Below are 14900 nucleotides of genomic sequence, written 5' to 3'. Positions count from 1 at the left end.
TGGTCCTCTTAATAGAGGTTCTTAGAATATATTATAAGGTAGTTTGAATTTTGAAATCTCTATTGAATAAAATTTCAGTATATTCTTTCTACTTTTGGCCTTCTTTGAATTCACTGCTATCTATTCCTATAGTGAAATAAAAGTTTATTCAATTCCGTAAAATTTATTAGTCAGAAAAGATGCTACAATATTACAGTTTATTTTTGATACTGTAGACTTATCAGTCAATCTTGTACTGCAGTCACAGACCAGAGTTAAAGCTATGGATTTAATATGGCTTCTTTCCTATGACATTTGTCTATTGGTATCCATCAGCAACCCAATTCAATGTTGAAATCTCTGAGATCTGAGATCATTTGGAAGACTTTTATTTTTCTTTATCTATTTTTATCTTTGATGTCTTTATAGATGTTCTAGTAATGCTGTTTTTGTGTCTTTTAACAATTCTCTGAAATTGAATTGCTTCCTGAGATCTTTAACAGACTTGGCTTTGATGCTTCTTTTCTTTTTGACAATATCTACCTTTTTTCTGATATCCAATTAGCTTCCTTCTGTTTCTTGATCTCCTGTAGTTTGCTTTCACATTCATCCCTAACAACTTATTTAAATTAATTCCACACTTCCTCCTTCAATGAGGTTCAGAACTTTCAAAATGATTCCTGTTGATCTCTTTGGAAATGTTGGTATATGATCAAGATCATAGTGTGGAAACTAATTGACTTTTTTTCTCTTTCACTTTAGCTTACTTTGAAACTTGTGTAGGAAGAATTAGCAATCTGTTCTATAGTTAGTCCTTGGCTACATCTTTGCTCTTATATAGGAGTTCTTAAACCTCCTTTTAATAGTAATATAAACAATCTGGCTTCTATGAACTCCATCTAGAGATGTTCACATATATAGGCATCATTTCAGCAGTGTGTTGCTCCCAGTTTGGCTCAGTTTAACGAATCAGTAGCAACAGTAGCAACAGCAACCCACCCAACCTGGATGCTTTTGTGCTTGCGCAAAAGAGTTGAGCACAAGCACAAATGCGAACTGGTAGCAATGGGATTTAGAACTCACTACTGTCTCATTTGATTATGAAGATTATGAAGAACAAAGAAAACCTCGACTAGCAAAAAATTTGATAAGCCCTTCTTTTGCTTCATTTTATTTTCCTGTGCCAAACAGTCCATTACATTTTCCCCCTTAATATTTCTCACTTTGGCATTCTAATCTCTAATCACAAGTAGCATGTCTTGCTTGCTTGTTCTTTCAGTTCCAAACATAACACACTGAATACCATGTTTTATAGAAAAATGTACAGTATTTTCTAAAGTGAAGTCCCACTTTAGTTGTGAACCTTTGCATAGACAGAGAAAAATAGTAAGTTCTCTCAATTTCCAGTCTTGAATTCAGTTTATTCCATTTCAGTGATATTTTGGGATTTATTTTTTTAAAGAAAAAAATCCTATAAATATATATGTACATATGTTATGAAGAGATAAATTTGAGTAATGACTGAGTTTCACTTGATGTATTAGTATTTTTTAAAGGTCAATTAAAATTAAAATGTAAGCCAAACAAAAATATTCCTCATGCCTGATCTGGGTTCTAAACAGAATCTAACTGTCCATATCTGGTTTTAAAAAAAATCGTCAGCACTTATGAGGACAATAAGAAAAAAGCATTAAGAGAATTAGCATGCATAAACATCAGTCATAAATCAATACTTGGGACTAGATTAAAGTGACCAGATATTAAGACTGGGAAAGAGAGGGGGGGAGTTCAGCAAAAAAAAAAAAAAATCTCTCTCTCTCTCTTCCTTCCTCTCCTTTTTCTTTCTCTCTTCCTTCCTCCCTTTCTCTCCCTCTCTCTCCCTCTCTCTTTCTCTTTCTCTCTGTATCTCTTTCTCTCTCTCTCTCTTGCTATGTCTCTCTCTCTCTCTTTCTATTTCCCCCTCTTGCTCTGTCTCTTGCTCTCTCTTTCTCTCTCTCTCTTTCTCACTCTTTCTCTCTCCCTCCCTGTCTCTCTCTCTGTCTGTCTCTTGCTCTCTCTCTCTCTCTTGCTCTCTCTCTCTCTTGCATTCTCTCTCTCTCTTGCTGTCTCTCTTTCTCTCTCTTCCTTTCTTCTCTCTCTCTCCCCATCGGTGGCAGGCTCCTGCGCTGCCTCTCTCAACTGCTTCCAAGGTGATCCAAACCCAGAGGCAGAAGCAGAGCATGCTCAATTGCTCATTTGGCCGCGCCGGAGTGAATGCCGGGCCAGGCCAGAGCCACCTGTCTTCACTGGGCCAGCTGCTGCTGGAAAGGAGTGGATAGGTTTTGCCCAGTGCAAATGCCGCTCCACCCGCCTGCCTCCAAGCACAGTGGACAGGCTGTCGGAGGAGGAGGGGGCGAATGCCTCAGCTGCTCTTCCCTTTCTTTCCCCTGCCTTTGCTGTCATGGCCAGTGAGCCCTCCTGCCTGGGTGGCCCAGCCCCACAGCGGTGGCCACAGGAAGATGTAGAGCCGGGGCGAGGAGCAAGCAAGAGTGGAAGAGGAAGAGTGGGGAAGTGAGCAAATAAAAAGAAATAAAAATAAAAAGGGGGGGAGAAAGGCGGGAAAAGGCGCCAGATGTATTATTTAATGACTTCAGGAGGCTGAGGGGGCAAAGAGCAAAACATTATGAGACTGGAAGCTGAGCTTCCTTCTTTGCGGCTTCCCGGTGGTTTGTTTCAAAAAATTGGGATTTTTTAAAAAGGCCTCGGGACGTGGGACAAATTTCGAAAAATTGTGACTGTCCCACAGAAAGCAGGACGTCTGGTCACCTTAGACTAGATGTATCTTTAGACACAAAGTGAAAAACAATGATAAATTTTCCTGCTAGAATGGGCCTTTTATGGAAAGTGTCCATGGCCTACATGAGGATATGATTCTGAGTACTGTATTGGAAATCAGGAAAAATACGCAATCCTAAAATAAATATTTTTTTGGCTAACAGTACATTCTTTTAATGGAGATGTATCACTCATAAAAAGTAGATGTAAGAATACAAGAATCATTCTGGGTTATGTTTTCTTTTAGGAGCTGGTGGTTGGTCCCCTTTGGATTCCAGTAAGGAACAATGGCTCCAAGTTGATTTGGGAGACAGAGTAGAGATTACAGGCATTGCTACTCAGGGAAGATATGGAAGCTCAGACTGGACCACAAGCTATAGCCTAATGTTCAGTGATACAGGCCGCAACTGGAAGCAGTACAGACAGGAAGACGTCATCTGGGTAAGTCTAAATCTTTTTGATAAATTAAGGTATCACCTGCATTACCTAATTTTAATTTTCCATCTTCATAGACAGTCTGCATTACCTAATTTTAATTTTCCATCTTCAGAAGGATTCTAGCCATATAAATACTATTAGAAGTAACACTGAACTTTTCTTTTTATATGGTCTACCCATATAAAAAATATACCTTTCTGTATCATTGAGAATGATGACTGAAAATTTAAACAGATTTGTCTAAACCTTATGAAATAAAATGCAAAACAACACATCATATTTTATAACAAAAGCTGAGAAATTTGGACAGTCAATGTATACACACCTTGAACTGCATGACACTATAGATTTGGTAATTTTTATAGATAATATTTAAGCCAGTTTATTTCAATCTTTTTTCTTAAACTTGCAATAGTAGCCCAATTCACATATAAGGCTAAGAATTTAGACATCATGTATAAAATCAAGGAAGGTGTATTATGATTTAATGTTGCAAAAGGACTTGGTCATAGCTTTGTAAGTCCTATTTGACTTTATGTGACATATTATGCATGATTGGAGTTCTTGATTAGTCAGCTTCATTATGAGGTTCTTAGTGAAAACAAATCAATTGTGTTCCACACTGTATCTCAGTGATAGGTGGGTTGTTGGACTACTGGGTCTGTTATGGGTATTTGTAGATTAAGAAATTTACACAAATGCTTCCATTTTATTAATTTGTACCTTATCACTCTCCAGTAACTTTGTTCCAAAAATTGTGTTATAGAATACCTAAAAATGAACTAGAATCTGTCCCTCAACATTAATATTTCATCAATGGCATTATTCAGTGTGTTACTTTCTAAATTCTGCTGATGTCTGAAAATTAATGTAGGAATAAATAATGCTTCTCTCTGTGCTTTAGTACAGTTGTGAGAATTAGTGGGAACATATAAAATGTTAAGAACATTCTCAACACAAGCTGTGAAAATAAAATTATTAGAATTCCTTTTCTCACTCTCTTCATAACACCCATGATTTAAATAGTCTTTTCAACCATTTATTCCCCAACATAGTTCAGTTCTACTAATGACTGATTAACAGAGTAGTGGGAATTTTATTAAATGTGAATTCTATGAATTAATTAAATGTGAATTACATTGGAATTCTATGACTTAACTGAATTTAGGTAAACTATTTGTGTATTTTATTTGTCTTAAAATTAATAGGTCAATTTTTAGTATTTGTACTAACTTGAACATATTTTATCAATGAAATATTTTAAAGCTAGTATAAAATCATTGGAATAACAATACAGTAATAGCTAAAAAAAAATCAGAAGTAGGGGTCCATAACAAAAGTGTCAGCATGAAATACTATCCCTGGATCATTTGCAATCTGTCATGGACAGGGGTGGGTTCCTCCTGGTTGGGACTGGTTCACCCAAACTGGTAGTGACCTGCTGGTGACATCATAATGATGTCACCAAGCCAAATCAGTTGATGCAGTCTGTGGGCGCTGCCATCTTTTTTTATTTATTTCATTTATTAATTTTGGATTTTTTGGAGAGGGATTTTATTTATTTTTCCTTCTGAGAATGCACAGAAGCTGAGTTCTAGCATTGTGCATACGGTTGCCATCTTATTTTGCCATTATTATTATTATTATTATTATTATTATTATTATTATTATTATTATTATTATTATTATTATTATTATTATTATTATTTCAGTACAACACAGCAAACGAGATCACTATGCTGGATTTTGTATTTCATCACCAGTCGGATGCTTCCCAAGCACCTAGGACTGTGTGATGTAGCAGCGAATTATGTTTGCCGATCCCAGTAAAGCAGCCTTTTGCAATTGACAGGTGGAGATTTTGTCAATAATAATAATAATAATAATAATAATAATAATAATAATAATAATAACAACAACAACAACAACAACAAAACAACAACAACAATAATAATTATTACTACTACTACTACTACTACTACTACTACTTCTACTACTACTTCTACTACTACTACTGCTGCTGCTGCTATTGAAATTTTTGCATTTTTTTCTTCTAAGCATGTGCAGAAGCTTTGTTTATGGCACTGTACATGCAGTCACCATCTATTTTTCAGCTTTGTCCCCCCCCCCTCCCTTGGATTTTTCATTACTACACATGCACACACTCACAAAGTGTTTGCATGCCCATGCGGCAAGGGTGGGAGTGAACCAGCAGCAAGGTAAGTTGGAACCCACCTCTAGTCAAGGACCAACAAACCAGTATGTCTCTAAATAGTATTTAGATGTTCATAAGCCAGTTCATGCCAATTTAGGCACCAGACTTCAAATGAAAATGGAAAGAAAAAGATAAAATTGCATAAAATTGTGATTTTCCTCCCACATTTAGTAGGAACATTTTTCCAAGGCATGAGAGGGAGGGGAGAGGGTGTGTGTGTGTGTGTGTGTGTGTGTGTGTGTGTTTGTTTGTTTATTTATTTATTTATTTATTTATTTACACACACATACATATTGTTTTATAAAGAGAGAGAGACAGAGGCAGAATTTTCCCCATTTCTTTTTTCAATTTTGAAAACTGAAAAATGTGACCAGATATAGATACATGACTCAAGGGAAAGGTACATGTCATTTTTGACTCCTGGAGACTCCCTGGATTAGTTCCTGAAATTCTCTTTGCAAAGGTTTTTATAAGTGATTTGCCCTTGTGAGCTTCATAGGGCTGAGAAAAAGTGACTGGCGCAAAATAACTCAGCTGAGTTCATGCCTAAGGCAGGACCAGAAGTCACAGTCCTAATTTCTAGCCTGCTGCCTTAATTACAACACCAAATTGGCTCTCTTTTTTGTTTTACAGGGCAAGTATTTTCATTTAAATAAAAGCAACTGCTGTTTGCTTACCACAGAGAATGCATATATTTTAGTAGGTAATTTAATTTCACAATTTGGAAATTGCATTACCATAACTCATTGTTTGATGCACAACGTTGGCAGTAATAGTTTTGTAGTCTTGGAGCTAAATAAATGGGTGGAGTGGAGGCTCTATTCCCATCTGCTAAGGAATCTGCATTTCAAATGAGAAGAAGTATGGGGTGCCAAGATAAATTTTAAACCTGTGTATTAATCCAGGAAGAATTTGATTGGTGTCATAGATATGCAGATCAAGCAAAAGTTATCCTACCTCTATCATCTACCTCGTTTCAGAGAAAAATCTACAGTGAAGGGTTCAATCTGGTGGCTGGTTGATGCAAATGAATCCATCAGCATTTTCATGTGAATGAACCACGGCATTCACCAAGCAATATCTAGCTTCTACGGAGATGAGAGGCAATTACCCAAGTTATACATTCCAAGGTGAAACAGTTTCTTTCAGCTTAATTCAGATAAGGATGATCGAATATCAGCTTTGTCTTGAATGCATTGCCTCCCAAAGCCTCACAATATAAGCATTCACTTTCATGCTCATCTCAAAATCCAGGGATGGCTAAACAGTTTAAAGCTGACAGGTGTATATAATATACAAACTCAGTCTTAAATGTTGATACTATCACTCAATTTCTGGGCAAGAGTGCCAGTTATTAAATATACATAGACTGACTTCCACAGAATGCAGGAAACACAAATCTAAATCCTATCAGTATTATTATTTTTTCTTTGCATTTTTAAAAGGATAGATTGGCACATGCTTAACATATTGGCTGAGTTTGCAAAATCCAAGTGACCCAGCCTTCACTTCTCATATCAGTTGACTTACTTTATGTGGTGCATGACATATGTTGGCTAAGTCTGTGAGATGGTAGCATTTAACTTAGTTACCTGACTATTTATTTCTTCAATTTATTTATTTCTTCAATTTCTATGCCACCCAGCTCCCTGGGGACTCTAGGCAGCTCACAGCAGAAATATAAAACATCAATAATAATACCAAAACCCTCTAAAAACAGTTTAAAACAGTTCGTAATTCACATTCACCCTGCCTACCATTTATGGCCGAATCTCGCTACTTACCACCATAAGATCAGCGGCCCCATTCCAGTCAGAAAAGCCAGGTGTTTGTCACTTTCTGGAAGGCCAATAGGGTGAGTGTAGTCCTGATTTCAGGAGGTAACTGGTTCCAGAGAGCCGGAGCAGCCACAGAGAAGGCCTACCCCCTGCAGACCTGCCAGCTGTCACTGTTTAGCTGATGTGACCCAGAGAAACCCTTACCAGTCTCTGGGAGTTATGTGGTAGAAGGTGGTCTCAAAGATAGTCTGGCCCTAAGCTATGTAAGGCTTTAAAGTTAATAACCAACTTGAATTGCATTCTGGAGACCAATCAGGAGCCAGTGCAGTTTGCAGAAGATTGGTGTGATGTCAGTGTACCTAGGTACGCCGACGACAACTCGTGCAGCTTCCTTCTGGACCAACTGTAGTCTCCAAACACACTTCAGGGGTAGCCCCATGTAGAGTGCATTGCAGTAATCTAACCGTGAGTTGACAAGGGCATGGGTGACTGTGAGAAGAGACTCCTAATCCAAGTAGGACCGCAGTTGGTGCACTAGATGAACTTGTGCAAAGGTCCCCTAGTGCAAAGAAAGCAAAAAAAATTCTGATAGTTCTTTCACCATTTCCTACCATGTTCCCTTTGGAGAGGGAAAACCACAAGCGCAAAATCCAGCCTCTCTTTTGTGGAGACATTTTAAACAATTACTTGCATAACTGTGTCATATTTTAGACTTTCAATAACCTAGTTTCTCTTTCTCCATGTTTTGTTAATCAGGATAAAAGGAACCATCCCAAGATTGCACAATAGACTCTAGGATAACTTAAAATCACTGCACAAACATTCGCAGTTTGGGGACAGTGTCATCTGCACTGTGCTCAGACTTTGAACATTTCTTCTCCTTGTCAACATTCCCAAGGTATCTAGTTACATTTGTAATTGCTGGTAGATATAAGCAGTTTAAATGCTGTGAGGCAAACAATGAAATCTTAGCGGGAGGAGGGGGAGGAAGGAGATAATAAAATACGATACAGTACATTTTAAATTAGAGTAAAAAGACCAAGCAAAATTAAACCTTCAGGTGATTCTACAACACTGTGTGATTCCTGATTTCTATTACTGCTCACCATGGGAATAGATAGCCTACAGATAACTGCAGTTTCTCTTAATGCTGACAAAAGTAGAAAAAGCTTCTTATGGGGAACACAATTATAGAATACAAACACTGAGAAAGCGATGAAGGTCATAATACTCTCCCTCCATTCTAATTTGGTATCTTCCAACTGCGGATGAACAGATGAGGCGAATGTAAAAAACACACCACACCACATGTTCTTCTAAATGATAATACTGCTGCAGAAAGAGAAAAGGGGAAACAACAACAGCTTTATTCCCGGGATTTTTTTTAAAAAGTGAAATATGACTAGATCACTCCAGAAGCTATCCAGGAACAATGTAAAGAGGGAGAGAACAAAGAAAAATTTCCCAAATGTAATAAACTACATACACCCCACTATAGCAAAGTCCCCAGTTTTTGATGCATATGAAGACTGAGGTTTTACTTGTAGTTTATTTTTTACACTGGTAGTTCCAACTTCATCCCTGTCAAGATGGCACCACAGACAGCAGCTTTGGTGAAATACTCTCGGATAGTTTTCCTATTTTTTAATCTTTGCAATTCACTATGAATTTTATACTCAAGAGACCAACTACTAAGCATCCAGAAATGTTTCTTTTTTGATGAACAGCTTTCTGTGACTTTACCCCATCACTGCCTTTACAAATGCAGAAGAGTTTCTAACACAGCAAAGAAACAACTTCCTCTGAACAATGGATAAACAAGAACAAAAGGAAGAGACACTAAGGGCGGAAAAAAGGGTAATCAGTGATGACTTGGACTGAGGAGGCTAAGTAAAAGCTACAAGCAGAACTATTCTTCAGAATAAAGAATTCTATCTCTTCTATCTATAAAGAATTCTATTGTTTGGCCTATACTTGTGATATAATATACTGCTGAAATTATTAACTGGATACAAGCTGAACTGGACACTTTGGACAGCAACAACAACAAATACCTGTAACTCTTCATTAGGCATTATATCCTCATATTGATAGATTATACTTGCTCAAAAGAAATGGAGGCAGAATTCAAACAAACTGCCAAGGGAGAAAAATATGCACTGGTTAATTATGTAAAAGACAGCCAAGAAAAAGAATTAATCCAAATTAAAAACTGGAACTTACTAAACGTATAGGAAACAACAAGAAAGCATTAAAATAATGTAATAACAACACTAACAGAAGAAAAGGACATGGTCAATTTCTACAAAATATTGAAATTTTGTGGGTAATGATTACAATTGCTGGAACATTAAAAATTGCTGGAACATTAGAAAAAGAAATGGAAGGCTTGATTTTTGGCTACACAAGAAGAAGCTGTTTGAACTAATGTAATTAATGCCAGAATTGGGGGGGGCAGGACAAAGAGAAGATTGCATACACTTGTCCAAGAAGATTGACAAATCAATTATAAACAGCCAACACAGTCAGAAAACATGATTCACCGGAACCTATATAAAAATTATCATGTGCCAGCAATAATAATAATAAAAAAGATGGGAACATACAGTATAGTTGAAAAAGAAATTGAAAATGAGCAGGTTAAAATATTTTGGAATGTTTAAATAAAGAATAAAGTATTGGCTCATAACACACCAGTTCTAATTGTGATTGAAAAGAAGAAAGTATTGGATGGTTAATGTGGCAATACCAGAATAGAAGACAAAAAATTGTAGAACATCAGAAAGTATCAAGATCTGAAAAATAGTATGGCATAAACTATCTGGCCCTTTCGAGGGAAAATTTATAAAATTTCTAGTACATTTTGGCATAGTGGGTGTCATATCAAATAAATATTGGACAGTACAGTGGTACCTCTCCCTAAGAACGCCTCTACTTACAAACTTTTCTAGATAAGAACTGGGTGTTCTGTCACTTATTTTTCAGAACCACCAAAGTATGTTTGGTTTGTGGCAATACTTTTAATCTTCAAGAACTTTCTTCCCAGAATTTCATTGCTTCAAGAAACAATAAATTGTTGCAATTCTAATTTCTATATAATTGCAAACACTGATCTTTAATTATTATTTGTTACTATTTAACTAATTGACCAAGGAGACAAGCTGCAACCAATTCTTGTCAGGTATCTGACTATATGAACCATAGTTAGAATGTAGTACTGCAGGTTACTACTGCTGACTGCCAGCAGTTCAGTTTTCACTGGCTGAAGGTTGACTCACAGCCTTCCATTCATCTCAGGTCAGTAAAATGAGGACCCAGATTGTTGTGGGCAATATGTTGACTCTGCAAATCACTTAGACAGGGCTGTAAAGAACTGTGAAGTGATTTATAACTGTAAGTGCTATTGCTATTACTACATAATAGAACAGAACAGAACAGAATAGAATTCTTTATTGGCCAAGTGTTATTGGACACACAAGGAATTTGTCTTGATGCATATGCTCTCAGAGTACATAAAAGAAAATATACATTTGTCAAGAATCATGAGGTACAACACTGAATCTTGACTGTTGGGGGCCTAGATAATCGGCTTCGTCCAAGGACCGTTGGAGCTGGAGTGCCACCACCTTCTCAACAACCTTCCCTATAAAGGGAAAGTTGGAGACTGGATGATAGTTGTTAAGAACGGCTTGGTCCATGGAAGGCTTGTTGAGGAGGGGGGGCACAAGTGCCTCCTTGCAGGGATCCAGAAAGGACCCCCTCCTCAAAAAGCATTGACAATCTCCTGGACCCAGCTCCGTGTCACCTCCCTGCTGGCCGAAACCAGCCAGGAGGGACACAGATCCAGCAAACAGGTGGCAGAACTCACAGCTCCAATGGCCTTGTCCACTTCATCAGGTATCACCAGGTCAAACTCCTCCAAGACAGATGGACAAGGACGGGCCCCAGTTACTTCAACTGACTCGTTGTCAGTCGACACTGCTATCCAGTTGGAGTCAAGGTCCGTCCGAATCTGAGCGACTTTATCAGCGAAAAATTAAACTCCTCGACACTACCCTGCAAGGGCTCCCCAACTCCCCCCTGATTAGGAAGGGAGCAGGTTACCCTAAACAGAGCGGCTGGGCGGGATTCTGCTGATGCAATCAAGGTGGCATGATACGTGCATCTTGCCACATTGAGTGCCACTTGATAAGAAAATACTAGTAGTAATAGTAGTGCAGACTTAGCAAATAGTTTGGCAGTGTTGAGGGAATTATTTGTTTAGCAGACTGATGGCGTTTGGGAAAAAACTGTTCTTCAGATATATAAACAAATGTTTCTGAGTATATACACATATCTTAGTATGTAAGAAATATAGAGTTAGTAATTTGTGTTCCAAGGCTTTTAATATAGATGTATGGAACTGTATCAATTTTAAATATGAAAATATACATGTGTATCACCTGCTTGTGAAAAATTGTTTCAGATGAAGGTATTTGTCTTTATGCGGAACCATTTTTAAATATCAGGGTACAAATTATACAGGAGGACAAAAAAGTAGAGAAAAAAAGTTAAAACAACCATATTTACCTATGAGGGAAAAAAACCACCCTTCTTTTAAATTAAAGCACAACATATTTATGAAAACCAAAGAAAGGAGACATGAAAGAAATGGTAAGATTTAGGTTTTGTAGAATTCTTCAATAAGCTAAAAGAGTTGCAGGGGATACCTTTAAAATAATAGATGTACAACTGTGAGGGTTCCAGTTTAGAAATAGGGTAACATAGAAACAGACTAAATAGCAAAAATTCTTTAAGTAAGTCCTGTAGGAAATCTGGGGGTAGGCAACATGGTACCATCAGTTTCATTATGACCACAAATACCTTCCTTAATACGCACCCAGTTCCTTTTCCTTGATTAGTTTTTTTAAATAATGTAAGGCTTCATAGTAACCTTGCACAACCAGCTAAGTTAACAAAGAAAGTTGTTGAAGGACACCAGCAACTTCATGTCAGAACATAAATTTAAGATAAGCTTAGCAGCTTACCTAAGCTTCACAATAGTTCAAATTTAATTTTGAGTAACCTTACTGAACATTGGATTAAATGGTGTAAGTTCGTGTTTAGTAATACAGTGGGATCCTTTTTTATATCTGTGGCAGTATTGTTTTAGGTTTTGTGGAGCAAATGACCATTTACAAATGAATTAAATAGAAAAGGTACAACAGAGTGTACATGATAATCTTTACAAGGAGAAATTCAGAACAGGAAGGTTTCATTAATTCCTCCTTGTACAAGTGAGGTACAATAATCAGTCAGATGAATGCATAATAAGGATAATTTCTCCTATTTAAAGTCAGGTGTCCAAAAGAAGAAGGTTAAAAAAAAATCAAGTCCCCTACTAAAAAGGGAGCAAGGTTTTTTTGTCACATGATTGTGGATGTTCTCACTTGACTCTTTCCCCACTTCAAACTCATATTGAAACATACAGTAATTGGCTTTTTTGCTTGAAGAGTGGCCGAGGCGACGGTTTCTACGGTGTCTGGGTCGACCAGCGTAGAGGCTAGGCTGTACTGTATATCGTTGGGCCGCAGTAATTTAGAAAGATCGCTCGTCGGCGTCGTGGAGATTACTTGCTTGTAGGAAAATGCAGAATTTTGCCATGTAGGACATCCACAGTTCTGTGTCTAGGTTGTAGAACGCTGGTGCTTGAGCCATGATGGAGCTCATAGTTGCTTCAGCGGGAGTTTGACCTCCTCGTCGCCACTGTTAAGTCAGTACTCGGAGACTGCTTCAATTCAACAGGGTTCTTTATTCATCTTAGTCAAACGAAATGCTCTCCACAACAATCAACTCCCAACAAGAGCAACGGCTAATCCGTTGCCCTATTTATACATTTTCTTTTAGGCGGGAACATTCTCAGACAGCAGTTTATTTTTGGCGGTTCTTTTAAGCCCAGCCGCGTCTTAACCAATCAGTGATGTTTACTGTTTATTTCTTTTAAGACATAACAGCTTTTTTATATGGAAATTTTGCAAGATTTTCTTCATTTTGATTTGTTTCTTGCTCAGGTCAAACCCGGATACCATAGTTCCAAGTTCAAAAGGCTATTAGGCACACAAGGCAGAAGCATTGAGCATAACATTTGTGTATAGATAGATACAGATAATGAATGTTTGCATGACTAAGTCTAAATTTCTCATGTTTGACTTTCTTAATAAGGTTTAGCTTGATCTCCCACTTTAATTGGTACAACTTATCTTTTGCCAGAAGCGTAAGCATTCTCTTCAGTTTTTCTCTATCTTTTTATGTGATTCTCTTACTTCTCTATAATGACCAAACACTAACTTTTTGTCTAAAATGGTGCTACTTTAGCTTTTTAATAATTACTTTCCAACTGTATATAGGTCATCTAAAGATAGCCATAAAAGTTTCTCTTTCTCTCTTTCTTTTGTCCAAATGAAACTAGTTAATTTCTCTGATACCATTTTAATTTAGGCTGGGTTGAGTATAGAGTTAATTAACCTTATAATCTCATGCAAGAATGAGTCAGTAGAAATGAAATGAAAATTCTGTTTTATATGCCTTTGTTTTCCTATGCTCCTCTGATGAAGCTGGGAGGACACTATGCATAAAAATAAATTCTTGTTTTTGTTTTCCACAATATCTATAGCTTCTCAGGATGCCTGAATTAGAAACAGAGATTAATGTTAATGACATTGAAATAAGTAAGAATAGCTGGGCTTACACACATTCAGATGGCAGTGAATGTAGCACCTCATATGTTTTCCATTATGCACCTTTATACCCACAAACATATTACCATTGATGGTAAAAGGATTGGAAAGAGATCCACCCATATTCTCATAACCATTGGATATTGGAGCCTCAAAACTTGATGAATATTGGTTATTCCATCAGTGGTGGGTTCCGGTTTTCTTCATTGCCAGTTTATTCAGTGATGCACTGTGCGGGCGTGCACGCTTTGCACAGTACACATGTGCATGCAGTATTAAAAACACAGCTTCTGCACATGTGCAAAAAAACAGAGGGTGCCACCAATGGCACTGGTTCAGGGGTCTGGCAGGCCTAGGTCATTGCCAGATCCATTGACCCATGCTGCTATGTTACTACCAGTTCTATAGAACTGGAAGGAACCCACCTCTGTTATTCATGCACTAAAAGATGCTCAGTGTCACTGCCCCTTTTTGGAAAGTGGGAAAACAGCCTGGAAGAAGGCAGTGGAAAATTACTTCTGCAGTATTGACAAGAAAAACAAGATGTATCCACGACACTCAATTAGATGTCTCCATGAAGTCATCAGAAATAATGTTCAAGTTGATTACTTCATTTGGAATGTTTGCACAGGGTTACATGGTTGATTTTTTTAATTTCTTTTCAGTGGTTGTTGATTCTGGTGTACTTTCCTTTTAAGTTTAATAAAGTTTCTTCTTATTTTTGCATGTAATTTATTATCCCCCTCCTATCACTTTTGAGTGATATTTTGAGATATTACCATTATAGCAGTAAAGTAGGAAACTTCAGCACTATCATAAAGCACAGCAAGGTAAATGCACATGGCCTGTGTGTGATGGATCCAATCCAAGGGCTACCAGTTTGACACCCTTGATCTAGATTGACAAAATCGGTTTGGAATGTTTTGGCCATTATTGATAAATGATGTTATAGAAAAGGAC

The 14900-nt window shown here is 37.3% G+C and overlaps 1 protein-coding gene across 1 annotated transcript in view; it reads left to right on the top strand.

Annotated features, from left to right (window-relative positions):
- The window catches only part of CNTNAP5 (contactin associated protein family member 5), a 485513-nt gene that overhangs the window by 122017 nt on the left and 348596 nt on the right, over positions 1–14900 (top strand). Inside the window, exon 3 of the mRNA XM_070729992.1 lies at positions 3041–3234. Within this exon, the coding sequence (XP_070586093.1) occupies positions 3041–3234 (194 nt within the window). The remainder of the gene's footprint in view (positions 1–3040; positions 3235–14900) is intronic.

The sequence above is a fragment of the Erythrolamprus reginae genome, chromosome 1 (genome assembly GCF_031021105.1).
Source record: "Erythrolamprus reginae isolate rEryReg1 chromosome 1, rEryReg1.hap1, whole genome shotgun sequence".
Taxonomy (NCBI): Eukaryota; Metazoa; Chordata; class Lepidosauria; order Squamata; family Dipsadidae; genus Erythrolamprus; species Erythrolamprus reginae.
Note: the sequence above shows the minus strand (reverse complement) of the source record. Positions and strands in the feature narration are given on the sequence as shown.